General features: G+C 28.6%; 1 protein-coding gene across 3 annotated transcripts; it reads left to right on the top strand.

Moving 5' to 3' along the window:
* Positions 1–14,616: 14,616 nt before the first annotated feature.
* LOC114394022 (nudix hydrolase 8-like) lies at positions 14,617–18,699 on the top strand. Of its 3 annotated transcripts, none has more exons than XM_028355561.1 (9): positions 14,618–15,171; positions 15,574–15,806; positions 16,111–16,176; positions 16,390–16,527; positions 16,745–16,822; positions 16,974–17,024; positions 17,149–17,183; positions 17,505–17,613; positions 18,225–18,699. In XM_028355561.1, the coding sequence occupies exons 1-9, from the start codon at positions 15,033–15,035 to the stop codon at positions 18,429–18,431; spliced, it is 1,056 nt and encodes a 351-aa protein (XP_028211362.1). In that variant the 5' UTR covers positions 14,618–15,032; the 3' UTR covers positions 18,432–18,699. The 3 variants fall into 3 exon arrangements, with proteins under 3 accessions (XP_028211363.1, XP_028211362.1, XP_028211361.1); XM_028355560.1 differs by having other exon boundaries at positions 14,619–15,171; positions 15,526–15,806; XM_028355562.1 differs by lacking the exon at positions 16,111–16,176 and having other exon boundaries at positions 14,617–15,171; positions 15,526–15,806.
* The last annotated feature ends 4,111 nt before the right edge of the window (positions 18,700–22,810 follow it).

The raw sequence follows: 22,810 nt of genomic DNA, 5'->3' as shown, positions 1-22,810 counted from the left end.
TCTTCTCGAATAATCGAAACATCAAAATAATGAGTAATTATTATGTGTAAATGAGATATTAAAATCTATTTAAAATAATAATTATGGCTAATTAAATGTTAAAAAGTATGACAAAAATTGATATTATATTAAAAATATTCTAAAGTTAAAAATAATAAAGAATAATCTTTTGAAATACACAAAATTTACAACACTAACAAGTGCCACCTAATCCCTCAAAAGGCATTCCAAATCAAGCGAAAAGAAAATGTCAACACTCAACTGATCAAAAAGCAAATATGCTCACTGCAGTAACAAGATACTTGTAGAAGAAAAAGAAGATAAGTTAAATGTTTTATCATATAAGAGTGATTAGTTGGTGAAAGACATTTAGTGCTTGCATTAATTACACAAGTGATCATTTTCTCTCCTTAAAGAACTCAAATGAATGCTAAACTAAAGCTTGAAGGAGGCACAAGAGATAACGGTTAGTTTTTGAAGCTCACCTATAAATAGGCCAAAAGTCTTTGAAGCATAGTTAGAAAAACATCAACGAACATTCTTGTATTAAGTGCTTCGAAACTCTCTTGTAATGTCGGTGCGATAGAATTTTTCAAGACGATTTGGATATTTACCTTATCCTTAACCAAATTTGTGATTGGTTGAACTTTAAAGAGACTTTGGTTCAAAGAATATTTTGAGAGTTTGCTTTAAGAGAAATTGTAAGAGCATCTTAAGAACTCCAATCCATCATATCTACTATGATTCTTATTCACGAAATTTTTTTATGTTGGTAGTTGAGTTCTAAAGAAAGAACTTACTTTTGTCAAAAAAAATATTTTTTTTAATATCATTTATTTGAGAAAAAAATTTCAGTGCAGGTAAAATTCAAATTGAGTTCTATCTCTAGAATAAAAATGACAAAAATTCTTATTAAATTCTATTTGGTATCATAAGACCCAAAAAAGTTATTTAAAATCTAAAATAAATTCTTCCACTAAAAGTATTCTAACACTACTTGGATTGATAAGTCAAAAATGGCTTGAAAAAAAAAATACTTGTATCTGGGAAAGATATAGTAAAAGTTGGTGATTAGTCGGGAACAGAATTTTGGGGGGAGGAACGAAAAAAATAAAACAATTGGAGGATGAGCCAAAAAAAAAAATCTATTATATTTATACCATATACGTTGTGAATTGGATTTAAAGCTTGGATATTACAATTTACAAGTTTCGCATAAGCTGTAGCAACAAACAATTTATCAAAATAAACTTAAACATATTATGAATCACTCATAAGATATTTTTATATTTTTTTAAAAATACTCTTATATAGTCTTAATTATAAATACTTAACAATAGAAGACAAATGCAAATAAGTTATCGATAAATTCTTCTAAATGGAGCCTATATGTAATGTAAGTATTTCTATGTAAGCTTTATGTTAACGTTTGACAATGTATATTTCCTTAAATAAAATTTATAGTTTGAGCTTTATAAACGAAAAATAATTGGTATAGGAGAGTTTTATAAATGAACCACTCATAACATTTTTTATTTTTTTTAACACCTGAATTATTTAGATAAAAACGAGAAATTAATTAAAAGGAAAAGAAATATAACAATAATAGACATCAAATCAACATAAGATCTAAAAATCCAAATCATTTTAAAGATGCTGCTGCATCTACACCAAAAAAAAAAAGTCAGATTAAAAATTTACAAATCTAGCAAAAAAAAAAAAACGTGGATCGTTCAGGAACCTTCTAAGAAGGAAAAGAAGGTCTGGGATTGGCAGTGTCAACTATTTTTGTCCTCGTCCAAAAATGTTGAGGGTCCCTTCTGATTAAAGGAATAAAAGAGATATAAAAATGAATTAAAATGAAAACAAATAAAATATTTAAATTAAAATAGTTAAAATATTAAAAATATGAGACCTGCATCAATTTTTTAAATTTTAATCTCCAATGCACCTAATTATAATTAAATCAAACACTACTTGAGTATGGGTCTTTAATTTCCATACTCAACCAACTCCAAAAGCCGAACACCTCAGCCAACATCCATTGAACCAATGACACCCATCTTGAACCAAGACCCAAAATCTAAATAGAACAGCACCATACCATGGCTCACTGATTTTGCAACAGGCCACGTACACAGTAGTAGCAAGCCAACATCATAGTTCCTCGAGCCATTGCCCCATTATGATCAAGCCCTAGCTAACTAGCTTGCTCCATGATTAAACAATCTCAAGAACAACGAGCCTCAAATTATTCTTGATCCAATTGTTCTTTTTTTTCGGCCTGCTTCATGTTTTGGGCATTTACTTTCATGCTTCCTGTACTTTCCAATTTTTTTAATATTCCTAAACTACCATTTTCAATCCAGAAATATAATTTGGAACATCTATTTTAGGAGAAGAAAATTCAAAAACGCTATTCTATAATATGTATTCCGCAACACATTTTGGATTTTATAAGTCTATTATGAAAATACCCATCCCATAATACACTTCTAGAAGTAAAAAAAAAAAAAAAAATCAAAAGTTGTGTATTACAGAATAGGTGTTTTTGTAATACATTTTTTGGATTTAATTCCAATACCAAGATTAATTCAAGACTAAGAGTTAAGAGAGAGAAAAAATCACACAAGAGTTTATGTTGATTCAGTCCAATCATGACCTGCATCCAGTTGTTCTAAGTCTTCTTAAAACTTTCACTATATGGAGAAAACAAGTGTGAACATCATGCACACACAATTCTCTAATAGAACTCTAATCTTTCTCATGAATCCTGCAAAAGAAAGATTGAGAATTGAAAATTTTCTATCAATTCTCTGACCCTCTTGGTAACACTAGCCAAGAAACACAATTTAAACAAATGAAAGATAAAGGATTGAATACACCTAAATGTGTAGATGTTCACTATCTTCAAGTTTTCTTCACAAGACGATCAATTCATAATGGTAGAATGAATGATTCTTTGATCAACTTCAATCTTCAAACTAAATGCAATGTGATCCTTTTAGAATACTCTTTTGAAAATCATGTCAAGAGTATCTTTCAAAGAAAACATATAGGGATATTTATAAGTTTTGACCGTCAAAACAAATCTAATCAATTATAAAATCAAATAATTGATTAATTTGTCAAAATCTCCTTTGTTTTACATTTTCAGAAACTAGATAATCGATTATCAAAATGGGTAATCAATTAATTCGTTTAAGTCTAAGTATCTTTGTTTCTTATGTGTTGTCTAGATAATCGATTATCATGTGTGGTAATCGATTATAGAATCACACAAAAAACTTCTCTTTGTTTCCAGATGTTGGATAATCGATTATCAAAGGAGGCAATTGATTATCCTAAACTATAAATCCTTTCTTCTTCTGAAACTGGCTTGGACAATCGATTACCAAAGTAGGAAATTGATTAATTCGATGTTTCTAGCCAAATATCAAGTAGAAGTAAGTTCTTAGGAAACATATAGAACTAGAATACTTCATATTTGATCAACACTAAGCAAGAAAAAGAATTATACTATATCACATACATATGCCTAGTCTAAAAATATTTAATACAAATGTCTTATCTATTAAACATGTTAGACATTACAAAATAATCAAACTAAAACTAAAGACTTTAAGTTTTGATATGATGGAAATGGGAAATGAGACATTTAAGGGAATGGAGTATTGAGACTCATTAAAACTAATTTTATCCACACAATTAAAATGGAAAGTGTAGGTAGGAAGCAGGTAGAAAAATGCGGAAAGTAAATGTCCATGTTGTTAAGAAAATGGAATCTGGTAATTTTCATTTATATGAAATAGTGAATAAATACATGATCCTCTCTACATTTTTTCATAATTATTGAGGACAAAATATCAAAACAGAATCACAAATAAAAAAGGAGAAAACATATAGAGATTTGGATCAATTACAATTTAAATTCAAATCATATCTAATCCCTACAATTAATGGACTCTAACACCCCCTCTCAAGTTGGTGCATGAATGTCACACATTCCCAACTTGTCAAGAGAATCACTAAGGGCCTTGGATGCTACTGCCTTGGTCAGCATATCAGCAAGTTGTTGTTCTAATTTTACAAAAGGAAAGACAATAATATCATCTTCAATCTTCTCTTTGATGAAATGTTTGTCAATTTTTACATGTTTTGTACGATCATGTTGGACGGGGTTGTTAACAATCTTTATGGCTGAAAGTGATAATAACACCTTCACTATATTGAGCTTTGCAACTGGTGCAAAAGTTTCTTGATAATCAACCCCAAAGGATTGAGTGTAACCCCTTGCAACTGGTGCATAGGTTTATATGTTGCCGAAAAAGCGTAAAAGGCTCGTTAGAAGATGGGTGACGAGCATACAGGTCCACCGGGACAGTGGGTCACCGAAAAAGTGACGGCAGCGGGTGATGATCGAAAAACTTTATGGGAAAGGAGAAAAGGGTCGTCGCAAAGCGGAAGCAAGTCGCCAGAATAAATGTGACGACCATAAAGGTCCCCCAGAAAGTGAAAACATAGGAAAGAAGTTTGTCAGAAAAGGTGTGGCTAGTATAAAGATCCACTGGGGACAGCAGGTCCCCGATGGGTTGTCCCCAGTGGAGAACAGCTTTCTTTACTCCCTCAACCTGGCTCTGATACCATGTTAAGAAAATGGTATCTGGTAATTTTCATTTATATGTACATGATCCTTTCTACATCTTTTCATAATTATTGAGGATAAAATATCAAAATAAAATGACAAATAAAAAAGGAGAAAATATATAGGGATTTGGATCAATTACAATTTAAATTCAAATCATATCTAATCTCTACAATTAATGGATTCTAACACATGTTGCGTTTGTTGGGTTTCATTCCTTAGCCATATCTTTGGTTGTTTCACCAATTTGTGCATATTCATGGGTCTACTTGTTTCATGTGATTTAGTTTGAGACTCTTGGGTTTGATTTCATGGCATATATAACATTGGATTGTTATCTTAATTTGACAAAGGTGAGAGAAGGAGAAGAAATAAATTAAAATGAAATAAATTTTTAAAAAATTATTTAGTTTTTTATTTTATTTAGATTATGAAATATTTTCTTCTTTTATATACTTGAAAAAAAAGATATAAAAAATTTCCTATTAATACTAGAAAGGAGAAAAAAAATTAAAACAAGTTTAAAATAAATTTAATTGAAGTGCATTGTGAATGTAAAGATTTTTTATATTGTCATCCGATTATGAGAAAGCAAGTTTTGCAATGATACTATAAAATAATTTTGCATTGTCATTCAATTATAATTTATTATATATAATAATTTTTTTTAATTTTATAATAATTATTTTAAAAATTATATTAATAATAACTTGTAAGTAAACGATCCTGTAAAATTATGCATTGGAAGTGTGAAATTATTTTACACAATGCATAATTATTTGATTTTTTTAACTCGTTAATAGTATAATTTTTTCATTAAATAAGACATACAGTTAAATTCCTTTGACATTCTACAATTTTGCCTCTTAGGTAAAAATAATTCTCAAAGAACGTGTATTCATAAAACTCACTCGGTGTTTTCTTTATTAAAAAAGGCTAAAGGCACTGTTCAGACTTTCTTTTTTGAAGACTTTTTTTTATGATGGGTGAAAATTTATTGGAAATTAATATTTTTTTAGTTTTACTTCTCATTTTATTTTATTGTTCTCTCCTTATTTATATTAAATAAAAAATAAAACTTACCGAAATTAATAAAAAAATATTTGAGAACGAGTGTGCTAGCATTTTTTTTCTTTTCTTTCTTTCTTTTATATGTTAGACTTAATTATATTTTTATTCTCAAATTTTTACTGTTTGACTAATCTTACTTCTAATAAATTAATTACGCACATTTTAACTCAACTTTTTAAAAATTATAGATTTTACTTTCCATTTTCATTATTGAATTGATGTGTCATATCAAAATAATTTCACTTTTTATCTTTAACTTTTTTTTATTTTATAATGAATTTTTCACTTAACTTTTTTATTTTTTATTAAATTTTATTCTTAACTTTTAGATTGTGACAATAGTTAAACTAAAAAAATTACAATTTTTTTTAAAAAGAGAAGATACATTAAATTAATTTATTAAAAATAAAATTCATAAAAAAAATAAGTTTCTTTTTAGAGAAAAATAAATAAATTCATATTTTATTATTTGTAAAAGTTAACACTAAAAAATGCAATTAAGTTCATATTTAATTATTTATACCTTCCATCAATGAGAAGAAAATGGATAAATCTCATATCAAATCTCCTGTCGATTGAGAGTAGATTTATGAAATCACGCCCACCAAAAATTAGATATAATGAAATCAAGTGAGAATGTTGTCCACGCAATTTTCGTTTTTTTATTGTTTTATGTCATTTTTCAGTTTTCTTTTCCATGAGCCAACGCGCCTTTCATGTCTAACGGCTTAACAAAAAATGCTCTCTCCTTTCCTTCTTTATAGGAAGGGTGTGTTTTGCATATAACCATGAACAAGAATAAAAGTATGAAGATGAGAACTAAAAAAGTTTAATAGTTATTTTTATTTCTGAATATGTAATTTGGATACGATCATTCTTGAATGATAAAAATATATAATTTAGTTTACAAAAGTATAAAAAGTGTAGCAAATATATCCTGTCGTTAACTTCTATTTTGTCTGCCGCGGTTAAAATAGCATACGTGATACACATGGTTATTTTTAATTATCAGCATAGAAACATATTTGTCATATAATATTTTTTTTTACTTTTCTTCCCTCCACTCCACTGTGAAAAAATGCGTGGAGGATGAACATATAAGATTTAGTGTCCGAATGTGTAAAAAGTGTGACAAATATATCAAAACGTTAATAGTAGATTGTCACTAATTATTATAATTTTAAAAAAAATTATAATGATTGTGACAAATTTTTTTAACAAACTCGTAAATTAAATTGAGTCTAGAAGAAAAAATAATACTCGTTTTATAAATTATAAATAATTTTTTTACACTCTCATGTTTGATGAAAGGTTTAAATAAAAAAATGTTTATTGTAAAACATTATACTTAAATTAGGTTCATGAATAATTTTTAGAAAAAATTACAATTACAATGACACTTTTAATTTGTAAAAAACACTCACCTCCCTTGGAATGATTTTTTAAATGACCAGTCAATAAAAAATAATTATGTATGATTTTAAAAAATTAAAAATCAACAAATTTTTATTATAATTTATAATTTGATGTCATTGCATATACTAATAGACATTCATATTTTATTATGAAAATTTATAAAAAAAAATGAAATAAATAGTGTTTGGTTAAATAGAAACAATGATTTTTTTATTGTTTACGGTAAAATTTCTTTTTTTTTTCTATGTTGATAGCATTTATTTAAGAATTAACAACCAAATGATTGATTTTTTTTTTGTAGTTGAAGAAAAGTAAGAAGAATTTGTCAAAGTAATAAAACTTCACTTCTATGGGTAATATTTTATATATGTCTCAATCGTTGATGAAACTTAAAAATATATAACGGAAACAGACACTTACCGGTGTGATATAGCTCTCACGAAATTTTGTCGTAGTCATTATAAATTTTTAAAATTATAATAATTAGTCATAATTTATAATTAACATCTTGGTATATTTGTCCCGCTTTTTATACTTAGAGACTAAAGTTTACATTTTCATCTTTCATGTACACATTTGTAAGCGGAGTTGGAGGATGAAAAGTTAAAAAAATATTATGACAAATATGTTCATATATGACCACGTTGACAATCATTTCAGTGACAAATTTATTCATCTATATCACCTATGCTATTTTATTAACGGTGATGGATAAAAGTTACCAACACGGTATATATCTGTTGCACTTTTTATACTTTTAGGGATTAAATTTTGTATTTTCATTTTTCAGGGATGCATTTATCAGTGAATTATATATTGAAGGACAAAAATAATTATTTACTCAACTAAAAAAGGATGAAAAAAATGGTAAAGAAAATTTATTTAATAAAAATGAAACATTTAAATTAAAATGTTTAGACGAGTAATAATAAAAAAAGTTAAATAATTATAAAATATTAATTTTATTCCAACTTAAAAAAAATAACTCAATGAATTTTTTTTCAATTTAAAATAAAATAATGCTGTAAAAGATTTTAACAGACATATTATTAATTATGTATGATTACATGTCACAATTGAAAAGTATTTTTAATGTACTGAAATTAAGATTAAATTATTTAAGTTTTATTTAAATATGAGAATTGCCGAAAACCATTGAGTGATTCAAAACACTATAAAAAATAGATAATTATAGATATTTACTCACCTTTTTATATAATCAATCTCACCTCATTTTTAATCACGTAAATTCATTGTCGAAAATAGGTCTTATGAAATAAAGGTAATATAACGCTCCAACAATAAAGGACAATAGGTGGTTCGACTGGAATAAAAATCCTATAGGGTGAAGAATAATTATCATACTTATTTATTTTTATGTATATTCTACTCTTTTTTTCTTCTTTTTCTATCACATTATTTAGTTATTATCTCTCTCTTTTCTCTACTTACGTGGATTTTAATTTGTTTTTATCTCTCTATCCTCTTCGTACGTACATTTTAAAATGGAGTACACCTTTATAACAACTCTAAGTTGATTTGAATATCATACAAATGACCCAGCTGTAGCAATATCTTCATGCTTCTTGTTGCACTGCACATTTGAAACATGCCACATTGACATAGCGTTGGCTTTTAAATTTAAAATTAATTTCGTATCAGCAAGGAATGGAATTATTTTGTGATTTTTGTCTGATACATAGAAACAAAACAAAATGCCTGACAGAATTGGGTTATTGTCATCGATTTATTCTAACAAATAATTGGAAGTCCTGGGCCCATCTAAGCACCATGATCAATACCTCTTTTAATATTTTTTTGAGATAATGTTATATATTAAGAGATTTTTTTACGGAATATATTAAGAGATAGGGGAAGGATTCTATTATTTCATGAATATTTGTTCTAATTTATATATGAGCAATGGATTTGTCAACTTTTTTTTTATTTAGAGGAAAATAAAAGAACTACAACAGAAACTTAATGATCCGTTTGGTAGAAAATAAATAAAATAGAGAAAAAAACACGACTTATGAAATATTTTTTTGCTTGGTTCCAAGGAAAAATGAAAAAAAAAAGTTTATTCCTAAAAAAAATTTAATTTTTAATTTTTTCATTTTAATTTTAAATTTTTCTTTCATCCAAGCAAACGGACCATTAAGTCCTCAAGAAACTAATGTCTGCTAATAAATGATTATGCAGAAACAGTGGATAGAAATCATAAACTAACAACTCTTGACGAATTGAAGCATTTATAATTTTATATGAAATTTTGTGTAAATTAAAAATCTATAGGCACATTATCATGTTGTTCACATTTACTTAATTACATTTTCTTTAACTGAATCTATAGGTAGGATAAAAAAAATTGAACAATTTAATATTTTTTCTATTTCACATGTGAAAAATTTGTACGTGTGACTACCATTTTTCCTTATAATAATTCCCCACGCTGTACAGATTAAAAATGTGAAATAAGGTATATTCTTCTTTTCTTGTGAAAATGCTCCTCGATTAGACCTATTTTCACGTATATATTTTTTTCTTCTTGTGAAAATGCTCACTGATTAGACCTATTTTCACGTATATATTTTTTTCACCTAATTTCTTGTGAAAATGAACAATCTTTGTGTTTGGTTTTTCGTTGGAATGCTTCCTAAATCACTTGGTTGAATTAAAAATTTTGAATTTTTGTTTTCATAAAATTATTTTAAAACTCAACAAATATATTATATATATTTTGAGTTATGATTTGATAATTGTGTAAAAAAATTTATACGATTAAATTATAATTTTTTTTCTTAGTAAAATAGAAATATAAAGAAATTTAGGAGTAATTTTTTGTTTTCTCTTATAAGAACAAATCTATATCTTTCTTATTAATTGCTTTTAAAAATATCCTTAATTAAAATTATTTCTCTTAATTCAATAAGTAGTTTGTGGAATTTTTTGATAACCTAGATTGCATGTATTTTTTTTATCGGAAATAATATTGTTTAAGTTAGATAGAGTCATTATGGATTATAAAACTTTTCCTCCAAGATTTAACACAACTTAATATTGTAAGATGAAATAATTATAGTTGTATTCACCTTTAATTGTGAGTGTACAATAAATATATAGAGAGAGTAAAGAAGAATAACAAACTCTACATTATCTATGACTTGAAATTAAATATACACATATAAATAACTTGAATTTAAATTGTAACAACTTGTCATATCAATGGTCTAACAAGTCCCCACAAGATGGTGATGGGGAGACAATGTCTATCTTATTCATTAGAAAGAAATAAATTTGTGTTGTAAAAATATAAGATATTTGATGAGAAGGTTCACACGTCCATCAAAATCACAAACACAAATTTAACCCCTTAAGAGAAGCAAATACACTTAATCACCATAAGGCATAAACAAACACACACGCTTAACCACCTAAAAGGCTAAAGCAAAAAAGAGTTTAATTACCTTAAAAGGCAGAAGCAAAAAAAAGGCTAAATCACTTAAAGGCATAAGCAAATAAAAAAGGTTTAACCACCTAAAAAGCTAAAAGCAAAAGGATTTAACCACCTAAAAAAGACACAAGCAAAACAAATGGCTTAACCACCTAAAAGGCAGGAGCAAAATGACTTAACTACCTAAAAAAGAGAAAAGCAGGAGAAAGACTTAGCCACCTAAAAAGTAGAAGCAAAAGAGCTTAACCACCTAAAAAGACATAAGCAATAAAAAGCTTAACCATCTAAAGTCAGAAGAAAAATGACTTAACCACCTAAAAAGACATAAAACAAAAAATGACTTAACCACCTAAAAGATTGAAGCAAAAAACAACTTAACTATCTAAAAGGCAGAAGCAAAAATGGCTTAACCACTTGAATGACAAAAGAAAAGGATGACTTAGCCACCTAAAAGACAGAAACAAAATGACTTAATCACCTAAAATGACAGAAACAAGAGGACTTGACCGTAGAGGCTAAATTTAATGGGTAGATTGAAAGCATTGACCATGAGGAAAAAAATAAAGAAGAAAAAGAAAATAAAAAAAAAGTTTGATTTGGTTGTTAAGCTCATGACCCAGCGATATCATGTCGAAAGATGAGATAATTTGGATTTTATTCACCTCTAATTATGAAATTCTAGATTATCCACTAAATTATCTATAACTTGAATGTAAATTGTAACAACTTGCAATTAATTATTCTATTATATCAATAGTCTAACACGGAATGCTCAATGCTTAAACCCGAGACCTATAATTTAGCTGAAATAGCATCACACTAGTTAGCAAAATACTAGGAGTAATGCGTAAATAAATTTAAGATGTTTTTAATACTATTAATCAAATTAATCAATTTCTTTAATTTTAATATATTAGTTAACTAGGCTTGGTAAAAATGACTAGAAAGAGAGAGAAATAAATAATAGGTTAAATTATCCATTTGGTCCCTATAGTTTCACGATTTATACCTCTTTAATCAGTATAGTTTGAAAGTAATTTTTTAGTCTTTATAGTTTATATTTTAATTCTCTTTTAGTTCCTATAATTTAGTTCTTATAGTTTATATTTTAATTCTCAATTAGTCCCTATAGTTTGAAAGTGATCTTTTTAGTCTTATAATTTGTATTTTAATTACATTTTAGTCCTTACTAAAAAAATATAAAAATAATAAGCTACAGATTAGTTATAAATTATCATCTATTTTTTTATTATAAATTATTTTACGATAAATTAGTTACGAATTACTTGCTAATATTTTTGTAGTTAATTGTAATTGATAATATTATTCATACTTTGATGGTAAGGACTAAAAGAGAATTAAAATATAAAGTATAAGGACTAAAAAGACTACTTTCAAACTATAGGAATTAAAAAGAAATTAAAATACAAATTATAATGACTAAAAAAACCACATTCAAACTACAGGGATTAAAAGAGAATTAAAATATAAGCGATAGAGACTAAAAAAACTACAAGGACTAAAAGATACAAATAGTGAAACTATAGGGACCAAATTAGACATAGCAACAGGGAAGGGCGAGGACGAGTATTGTCTTCCCAGTCCCCGACCCCGACTCCCCAACATATATCCGTATTCGTTTCCGATACTTGATGGGTTAAAATTTGTTACCCCATTCCCGTACTTGTCGGGTATCGGGTATCCCCGCCCCGTCCCAACTTTAGATTTATAATTTTTTTTTCTTATTTTTAACTACTTGTATTTGCAACACATTTGTCCACAAAAATCATCAAGAAAAGAATATTAAATTATGTAAAAATTATAAAAAAATTAACAAATAATTAATAAAATTTCAATAATTTCATCATTGGGGCGGGTACGGGAATGAGTATGAGATAGGTAGTCACATCCCCATCCCCGATCCCAACCCCGACTAAAAAAGTTGAATAATCCCCAAATCTGAACTCGTATCCAGTCAACTCGGGTATTCCGTATCAAAATCGGTATTGGTTTGGATAGATACTCACGGGTAGAGTTTCATTGTAGACCAAATGTACAAATGATGTAAACTATAGTTTAATTACTATTTTCTCTAATATATTTTTTAGATTCAATTTGGTCTTCTTATTATTAAAATGTTCAATTAGGTCCTATATATTTTTTAAATAGTTGAATTAAGTTATTTTATTTTTAAAAGTTTCAATTAATTTTTTTTTAAATAAGTTCAATTTAGTCCCATTTTAAATCAAATTATGTCCTGTTTTTGAAAAAAAATGGAGTGGGTAAAAGAAAAATGGACCAAATTGCATTCACTTTAAAAAATAGAGGACCTAATTGAAACTTTTAAAAATAAAGTGACCTAATTGAATCATTTTAAAAAAAATTAAAGGACATAATTTAAATTTTAAAAATAAGAGTACCAAATTGAATAAAAAAAATAATGCTTAAATATGTTTTTAATCCTTGATATATACCCAAATTTTGCATTTGATTCCCAATAAATTTTTTCTTCACATCTGCTCCATGATATATTGAAAAATTTTGTTTTAGATCCTTGCTGTCAGTTAAGTGATTCTGTATCCGTTAAATATTTGATAACACAATTTGTGACGACTTAAAAACCGTATGTATTTGTTTCAAACATTGTGAACCCTTTTTCGAGTCATCCACCAGCATTTCACCTACCTTTTTTTTGCCTTCAAACTTCATCTTCTGAAACATATCTCAATTCCAAAAAAATTCTTCTTCCCAATATTCTTTGATTTCTCTGAAGCTTCGATTACAGAAACAACGGTATCGATGGCCGGGGCTGGGGTTTTGTCCTTATTCCTCTTCTGCTTCTTTTCCTCACGTGGAATCGGTGTTCACGGGGTGTTCGTCGTCGTTAGGGTTCTTAGTGCGGTTTGTGAGTCGGAAAATGGAGTGGGTTTTCTTTGAAAGGGGTTGTCATCGAAAAATAGAGAGGCAACGATGGTTGCAATGGTCTATTCCATCCTCGTGTCCCCGTTGAGAAGCGCGCCTTATGCGTCCAATCCATGCGCCTATTGGCCGCCAATGTCTTCTCTTTCTGCCTCCTCTTCAACGACCACCTCCTCCTCCACGCCACCACCTTTAACCACTCTTGCATCCTTTGCGTCTCTGTTGGTGCCGATCACGAGGTCGTTGTGTTCTGTTGCCTCAACAATGACGACGTCAAGATCCTCAAGTCCCCGTCGCTCGTCCAGCGCACCGATCCGCACAACCTCCTGTTCTTTGACGACGCGTTGGACCTTGCCTTTTCCTTCTCAATGTTTGATTTATTTATTTATTATTTTAATTGATTATAACGTTTTTTAACCGTCAGAAAATTTAAATTTGATTTTGAAACAAATACTAACGATTTTTGAGTTGCTACAAATCGTGTAATCAAATAATTAACGAACATGTCATCATTTAACTGACGACATGGATCTAAAACAAAAAATTTCAAATATCAAAGAACATATGCGAAGAAATTTTTTTTATCAAGGATGAAACATAAAATTCAGATATATATCAAGGATCAAAAATAAATTTTATGAAAAAAAAAATAAATTAGAGGACAAACTAGTAATTAAACCTAAATAATAAGCGTACCTCCATTGTTCTAGAGCACTCCGCTTTAGTGAATGTTTCGTTTCACATTTCATAATAGATACTAAGTTTATCGTTAATTTTAGATAATTTTTATGTTTGATTTCATGTGCTAAAAGATATCAAAATTGATTTTGGTTCAGAATTCATTCAGTTAAAACAAGTATCTTTTGTATTGATAAAAAAAACATATTGAATTTTATTTTAAAATTAATTCTAACCGAAATCAATTTTATTCGAAATCAACTTTTTTAACCTCTTCCAAACAAATACTTAATTAACTCGGATAAATAACTTACCTCGTTTTCTCAATTTATTATATTGTTAATGTTACAATTCATGAAAAAGAAAGAAATTAACAATCTTTCAATTTTGTTCTGTTTCTGGTTGATTTTTCTGTGTCAATATATGACACATAATCACGCATCGCTCAATATGCACCACCAGCTTAATCCTTCAAGGGTCGCTAGCTATCTAAGTGTTGTAAAAAACTAGCTTTGTCCCAATGTGGATTATGCTGAATTATATCCTGTTGGCACCCACTTGGATTATCAAGCTTTCATAACTCAAGCATTGGAAGGGAATAACAAGCTATAGTACACTCAGAAAAAACGATGAGTCCCATGACCATGATCACGACCACGATGTTTCTTTAGACATGTCAAAGTTCGATACCTGCTAAGGTTGCCTTGATTTCTGTGAAGATTCTCGTATATACGTGTTTACCCTCCATATTATATTAACATTTGGACAGTGATTCCCTGTGGCTACTAGTTAGAGTGTGTCTGGTTGGTGAGATTTGGCTTGTGTGTTGAGTTCTGACCACCGATTTTGATGGAGCTGAAATCGTTCTCTTCTTGTTCTGTGTCCACATCTGAGGTTGCCCATGTTGGAAGATCCTACTCCACTTTGATCTCCAGTTTCAGACACAAAGTTGGAGTTAGATTTTCTACCCACTTCCAGTGTCGCAGAGGTAACTGACAATTGCCCAAATACATCATTCTTTGAGGCATTTTTGTTGTATTTTTTTTCTACTTTTTGTTAGTTTGAGTTTTTTTTTTCTCACTTTAACCAGTGAGACAGAATACCTGAATTAATTTTGGCTCATGAGTTATAAGCCATGGTTGATTTCGTTTACACATTTCTAAAGTTGACATTTTTGCTAATAATCGATGCTCCCGTTTTGTTTTAATCTACAACCAAGAATGTGGGAAGAGTTGGTATCTGGTTTGGTTGAAAAAATTTAGAATTTTTTTGTTTTGGATTTTTGGGGGGTCCAATGAGAATCTGGGTTTAATAGTTAATACTCTCTAATGTTCAATTTCAGGGTTGTTTCTGACGACTTATTGTGCCTCGGATAACACTTATTTGACAGATAAAGCAGTCATTAGTTCAGTTGGTCAAGATAATTTTGCAGCAGAAACGAGTTCCCATCGAATTAATGGAACAAATGGCTCAATTTCAAGATTCTATTCCACAAATCTGAAATTACTTGATGCCTTTGATGATGAATATGGGGGAGTTGTTGTTCATCCAGATAGGTTACCATCCAACCCATATACCTTTGCATCTGTGTTGCGTTTGTCTCTTTCTCAGTGGAAAAAGATGGTAAATCCTTTGTCCATGTTCTCATCCTCTTTAACATGAACTATGCTTTCGTGGAAATTGGTCACCTCTTAATGATTCTGATGTTAATTCCTTTGAAAATAAATTTTATGACTTTATCCTTAAGGCAAACATAGCATATTTATGATCTTGTGGAGAATAAGGGCTTCTATGATATCTCATGTTTGAGAAATCAGAAGACATCATCAGTATTTTCCATTTGCTTTTATTTAGTGACTGCATTTGTTGTCTCTTGAAGGCATCATATAGCACAAAGTTATATATTAAGTTACCTGATCATTTACAGGGAAAGAAGGGAATTTGGCTTAAGTTGCCTTTAGACCAATCTGACCTTGTTCCAATTGCTGTGAAGGTAATTTAACTTCTCACAAGTCTACCGATGAAAAAAAATAAAGAAGAGATTTCAGTATGTGTCATGTTCATTATTAAGTTCACAAAATTAAATGAATCAACATGCGCAAAAAGACCAGTAAATTCATCCACTTATCTGTCTCTATTGAATTCAGCCTTTGTTTTAACTCATGGAAGAGTTGTTGACCCTATGAGTAACTCATTTTGGTCTCAGGAAGGCTTCCAATACCACCATGCAGAGCCAGGATATGTGATGTTAACATACTGGATTCCTGAAGGACCTAGCATGCTTCCAGCGAATGCATCACATCAAGTTGGAGTTGGGGGATTTGTCATCAATGACAACAATGAAGTATGATTGCTTCTAATATAATTAACATAAGAAACAAGCAAGCTCTTCACAATTAAATAAGAAAGCAGGATATTCTGCACTTTGGATTTGCAAAGAACATTTTTCAAGCTACTAAACATTTTGCATTTCTTTTTATGTGATATCAGGACAATTCTTATCTAATTCGAATCTTGCAAGCACTAACATTTGTATAATTTTCTGTTAAAAACTCGTAAAGGTGCTTGTAGTACAAGAGAGGCATTGTTCTCCAACAACTCTTGGTCTTTGGAAGATACCAACTGGATTCATTCTTGAGGTATTTAGTTTTGTAGCTTCACTTAATTTTCTTAAATGCTTTAGGAAAAACAAAAATATAAGACCAAATTAAAGATGGTGTTGAATTGTAGTCTCATTTATGTAATTATGTTGCAACTTGAATTATTTATCACTTGTGTGAATCATCTCAGGCTGAGGAGATATATACAGGAGCTGTAAGAGAAGTGAAGGAGGAAACTGGGGTAAGTTTGGTGTAGTTGGATATATTCCTCTGGTGTTAACTTATATTGAATGTATTCATGAGGTAAAACATAAGCTTCAATTGCGTAAGGGCTTTCTTCTGATGCTAGCTGCTTTTTGTTGCAGATCGATACAGAGTTCGTTGAAGTCATAGCATTCAGGTAACAATGCTGTTCATACTCAACCATGTGATCATGAAATTAAAAATTTTCTTCAATAAAATAAATCTGAAACAGTAACTATTGATTTTGTGCATATACTTGATCCATTTTGAATAATTTGTCACCATCTAATTATGATGTCTAAGGTAAAACTTAAAAGTAATTTGGATTACTGGAAGGGTTTCTCTTGTAATCAACTACTTAGTTACAGAATCTAGTGTGGTCACAGGATGCTACATAATTTAGCTTTTAATTCCATTACTGCAGCACTTTTGCTTGTATTTTTCTTCAATATCTGAAGAATTTTATCATCAATTCTAGGCATGCACATAATGTGGCCTTTGAGAAGTCAGATTTGTTCTTCATCTGTATGCTAAGACCCCTGTCATCTAAGATCATTGTTGATGATCTTGAAATTGCAGCAGCGAAGGTATGATATTCTTACTCATGAAGACAATTAAAGGAAACCTTTCTTGGAGGTGGTTAACTTATATCCTTGCAGCTCCTTTTGTTCTCCATTCACAAGGAATAGTCACCAAATAAAGCACAAGTTGGTTTTTCTATTTTCCTTTTCTTTGTTTTGTAATCATCACCAAACCCATATTTGGTGAGTATGAGAAATTATTAAATGATCCCATACCATCATAGTCTCAATCAATCTCCACGTGACACATAATCGAGTTTTATTAACTCTTTCATGCAAAGTGAAAAGCTCAACCATATGTCACATGGAGATTAACCAAGAACATGGCCATATTGTCATCTCATACCATGTAATAATTTCTCAGTGATTACAAAATATAGAGGATGGGGAAGTATGTATGACATAAGAAACCACAGGCTTATATCCCAAAAACCAAGTTGAAGATGGTCCATGTGACTTCAGTACTACTTGCATAAATTTCCCTTGATCATCGTGTAGTGATTAAGGTAGCATGACAGTTACTTTGTCAAACAAAAATTGAAGTGTGGTATCTTGTTACATGCAAAGTTTAATTTACTTATCTGGATTTCCAATAACTCTTATGTGATGTGATGCAGTGGATGCCCCTGGTTGACTTTGTAGAGCAACCACTCATCCAAGAAGACTCCATGTTCAAGAAAATCGTAGATATCTTCATTGCTCGTCTCGGGAAGCGATATTGTGGCTTGTCAACTCATCAAGTAGTTTCAAAGTTTGATGGCATGGTGTCTTCCTTATACTACAATGTCATTGACAATGCGGATAACAACTGTGTTGGAAAATGAAGACTCGAACACGCACAACTCTTCTTGGCTTCTCAAATGTCAGCAACAAGTTGAAAACTGGGCTAACCACTATACTGCAGATATCCAATCGGATATGTAAACATTCAAATGACAATTTATTCCTATAGTTATAATGTATATAAATATCTCTGATAACAATGTTCCTGTGGAACATGTTTGATCATCACAGTTGTTCCACATTTACTAATGATTCTTGCAAACAGAACATTAACTATATTAACGGGTCTCTATCTTATAATTTATGGAACCGAATCAGCATCTAGATTTGAAGGTTAACATGTTAGAGACGAAGTTGATAGGTGATTTTGAATATTGTGGCCTGTGGTGGTGGTGGTGGGGTGTTTGAAGTCAAAAGAGCAGTAGTGTTGAAGTGATGACCTTGATCTGTAGTATTATTTCATGCCTTGATTGGTGGAAACTTTACTTTTTTACAAGTCAAGGAGCCAAACCTTTGTTTATTCTAGTGATTAAGGTGAATTAACTGTGAGTCTCAAGTAAAAAGTCCTAAATATTTTTTTTTTCTTTGAAATCACAAGCATCTTTTATCGGAGATCATCTTGTTTGAATTAAGTAGAATTATTATGAGCCACAAAGTTTTTTCTTTCAAGCATTTAATATAGCTGCGAGATCCCGAAACCTCTAAAAATACCTACTAGTTACGAACACAAAAAAAAAAATTGTCATGCCATAGGGATTAATGCGGGTAATTTGATCCCAACAACCCGAAATTATAAAATTTATTATTCAACAATACTTAAAATGATCTAAATTTTTATCTGTTAGAGTATTCAATTTAATATTATTATCTTAAAAATTAAAAAATTGTAGTAAAAAATGTTATATCTTTCTTATCTTATTCATCATCATCATAAAGAACTTAGTCAAGCCTAAAAGGAGAGAATATTTACTAGTTATTACCAGTAATAAAACAAGATAGTTGCTGTGCTTGAACAAACCCACTTCCAGTTTGATGCAGATATTCTGAAATCAATTATTGAGATTTTCCCCGTGAATATCACGTTCACTATCCGTTGGCAATTTTACTAGCAGATGAAAGGAACAGGGAAGCGCAAAATGCCAAAATTTGTTTTCAATCGACATGTGCGAAATTGCAAGAATATGCGATTTTAATTAAAATAATAATAATACAATAAACTTAGATTTTTATTTATTTATAAGTAATTATTCTTTTATGTTTGAGATATTATATTTTCACCCGCTCCTATTTGCTTTTCTCGTCATCTTGATGAATATTATTCACTTAATGATTTAACAGTACGGATCGACTTATTTTAGAATAAAATAATATCTTTAATTATTATTTTATGCCAAAACTGAGAAAACAATTTGATCCCTTGATTAAGGGACCTAAACTCAAACCAATTATATTAATAACTTTTGGTATGTGGTTGAACTTTCATAATCATATGAGTCCTTCGTGACGTGTAGTTTATCTTGACATTGAATTGGTAAAATGATGATCATCAATACTCATTAAGGAAACGCCACGTGAGTTTTCAGAGCTCAATGGATAATTATTTATTTTCAAACCATTCAATTTAATCAGAAGGGTTTCCAGCATGCACTATCCGATCATACATACCATTTTGGTCTTCGACGGACATACTCATTCTTTTAAATTTCTCACAAGCTCTAGTTTTTATGTTCCTCATTTAGATTATACTATTAAATAATTATTTCTCCATTGATTACATCCACTTGCTTAAATAGTATTACTTTTTTTAGTTTTTAAAGATCATAGTTAGTGAATTTGACAACTATCTTTATTTGAGGGACACTAATATGATACAAATTGTATTTGGCTTCCTAGCTAAATTTGAGCAATTTTTTTTATTAATTAATAATATAAATTTTTTTATTCAATAACTACGTTGTTAATGCGGTTTCAGAATTGCCACAAAATTTTAATCTTGTCATTCTATCATAATATATTTATTGTGTTTTATAATAATTATATTAAAAAAATTCCTAAAAAAATAATGATATTAAAAATTATATTATCGACGATTTTTAATGAATCTATAGTATAAATTTTTTTTACATTGATAGTTCACAAAAATCAAGCTCTAAAAGCTTATAATGTTATAATTCATTAATATAAATGTATATTAAAGTTTAGAGAAAAAAATATTACTTTCATATTTAAAATCGATATCATGGATTGACTCTTGATGATATAGAAAAAAGGGAGCAAATTTAAACTCTAACATTGATTATCATAAGATAGTTTAGTATTAATTTTTTTTTTATTCCATTAACTTTTTGAACTACTCACAATTCACAAACCAATTTTCGGTTCAATCAGTCTCCACAGAAGGTCGAATCCAATTTTTAAAATTACCCAAATTTTACATTACACAGGTGGATTACACTAACCTAACTGTTTTATATTCAATTAATTGTATAGCCACATGTCACCAATTTGTCCAAATGGTCTAGATGCTTTACTTATGTATTTTGTTATAATGGCACTCACCTTACTCCCGCTATTAAATACTATATCTACTAGTAATAAACCTTTCTAATTCAGTTAAATGTAGTTAAAGCCAACTCTTGGTCATATGCATTATTCTACCCCTAGTCGCGAATAATTTGATGGGACTCATTCATTAATAGAATGAGGCTCATTAATTAAAGACTAAACAAATGACCCTCTCCTTTGTTTCCTTTGCATTGTTTTTTATTCCAACGAGAAACGACATACTATATATATATATATATAAAGAACTATAGTAACGAATGAACAAATAATTTAATTTCAACATAACCTTATGGGGCATTATTTAATATTTTATTTATATTAAAATTATAAATAAATAGTTAAATCTCAAATATACATAAACATTAAGTAGGTCGTATAAATATTTGTAAATATTTTATAGAATCAAATTGGTATTTAGAAATATATTTTATAAAATATAATTTTTGTTTGAATTTCTCAATTTAATTATAATGTTTCGGCAAAATTGAAAGTTAAGCTATTTATTTGATCTTAGTAGTTATTATTTACCTTTCATTTCATTTAAATTGTTTTTGTTCAGTTTCTCAATTTAATGAATTATTTTTGTCATCAAAGTTAAAAGTTAATATTTATCAATTTAACATTTTTAATCATTTAAAAAACATATAGTTATGCTTTAATATTCTAATAGAAATAAGAGATTTTCCATATCAATATTATTTAAGTTATTAACCACTACGTAAAAAAATACTAGTATTGTATTTTCTTTAAGAAATTCTATATTTTTTTTTCATAACACGTTTTACTTTTTAATTTTGAAGGAGTAGAGAGAATAAAGAGAGAAAATTTCATGAAAAAATATTAAAGGATGCAACATATATCAAAGATAGAGAACAAAGAGTTATACATTTTTTATATATAAAAAAAAGACTTGAGAGTTTAAAATAATTGTATATAATTATTCAATCACAAATTATCATATATATATATATATATATATATATATATATATATATATATTAATTTTAGTATGATTAATCTTTGTTAAAAAACCTAACAAATTATCTTTAGTGGGATAATTTTCTTCAATTATAATTTTTTTATTTATAAAACTCGAACTCTCTTCCTATTTAAGAAGATCAAATTCAATCATATGGAACACCCACTTGTTGATTGTTATGGATAATTTGAAATAAATTTTTGAAATTTATTTTATCTTATTAAAATGATCCATGACTTTTATAATTTCTTAATTTATTTTAATAAATTTTATAGTTAAAATTTATGGCATCAATAAAAGTTGTGTATTTAAATAACCACATTAATCGATAGCTTATTTAATAAATTTTATAACATTATAATTTATGCGCAAAATCTAACCATATAACTTAGAATTAATTGAAAAAACCATTTTAAATTTTAATAAGTAATACTAAGAGTCTAGAACCTTATCCCATATTAAAAGAAATTATGAAATAATTTATTATTCTCATCATTTTTATTAACTTGTGATAAGATTTTAGAGTCAGTTAATAACCCACTGAATTTGTTCCTCCGACAATAATAAATTACTTTTATAAACAGAAACATATTTCGTATAATAATTTTTGAAAAATACCTCCAAAAAGTACAAATAACACAACCAAATTAATTACTTGTTTGCCTGCCTGTGGGGGGGGGAAGCCAAGCCACATTGAGAGAGAGAGATTTAGCATAAGTTTGATTTCCATTTTCACGTTTAGTCTTCATTTTTTTTTAAATTATTTTCATTTTCAAAAGGTTTTAGAATTTTTTGCTTACAAGAAATAAAAATAATGTATTTTTAAAAGAAAATACATTTTTAGATTTATCTAAAATTACATTTTTTGCCACCGTG

Source organism: Glycine soja, chromosome 17 (assembly GCF_004193775.1).
Source record: "Glycine soja cultivar W05 chromosome 17, ASM419377v2, whole genome shotgun sequence".
Lineage (NCBI taxonomy): Eukaryota > Viridiplantae > Streptophyta > Magnoliopsida > Fabales > Fabaceae > Glycine > Glycine soja.
The sequence above is the reverse complement of the archived record's forward strand: the minus strand, read 5'-3'. Positions and strand labels throughout refer to the sequence as shown.

Excerpts from the sequence above, each read along its gene's own strand:
- LOC114394022 (XM_028355560.1), top strand. The coding sequence starts at position 15,033 with ATGGAGCTGAAATCGTTCTCTTCTTGTTCTGTGTCCACATCTGAGGTT. Across the intron at positions 16,177-16,389 it reads TTGTTCCAATTGCTGTGAAG|GAAGGCTTCCAATACCACCA; the intron begins GTAATTTAACTT and ends TTTTGGTCTCAG. Across the intron at positions 16,823-16,973 it reads CAACTGGATTCATTCTTGAG|GCTGAGGAGATATATACAGG; the intron begins GTATTTAGTTTT and ends GAATCATCTCAG.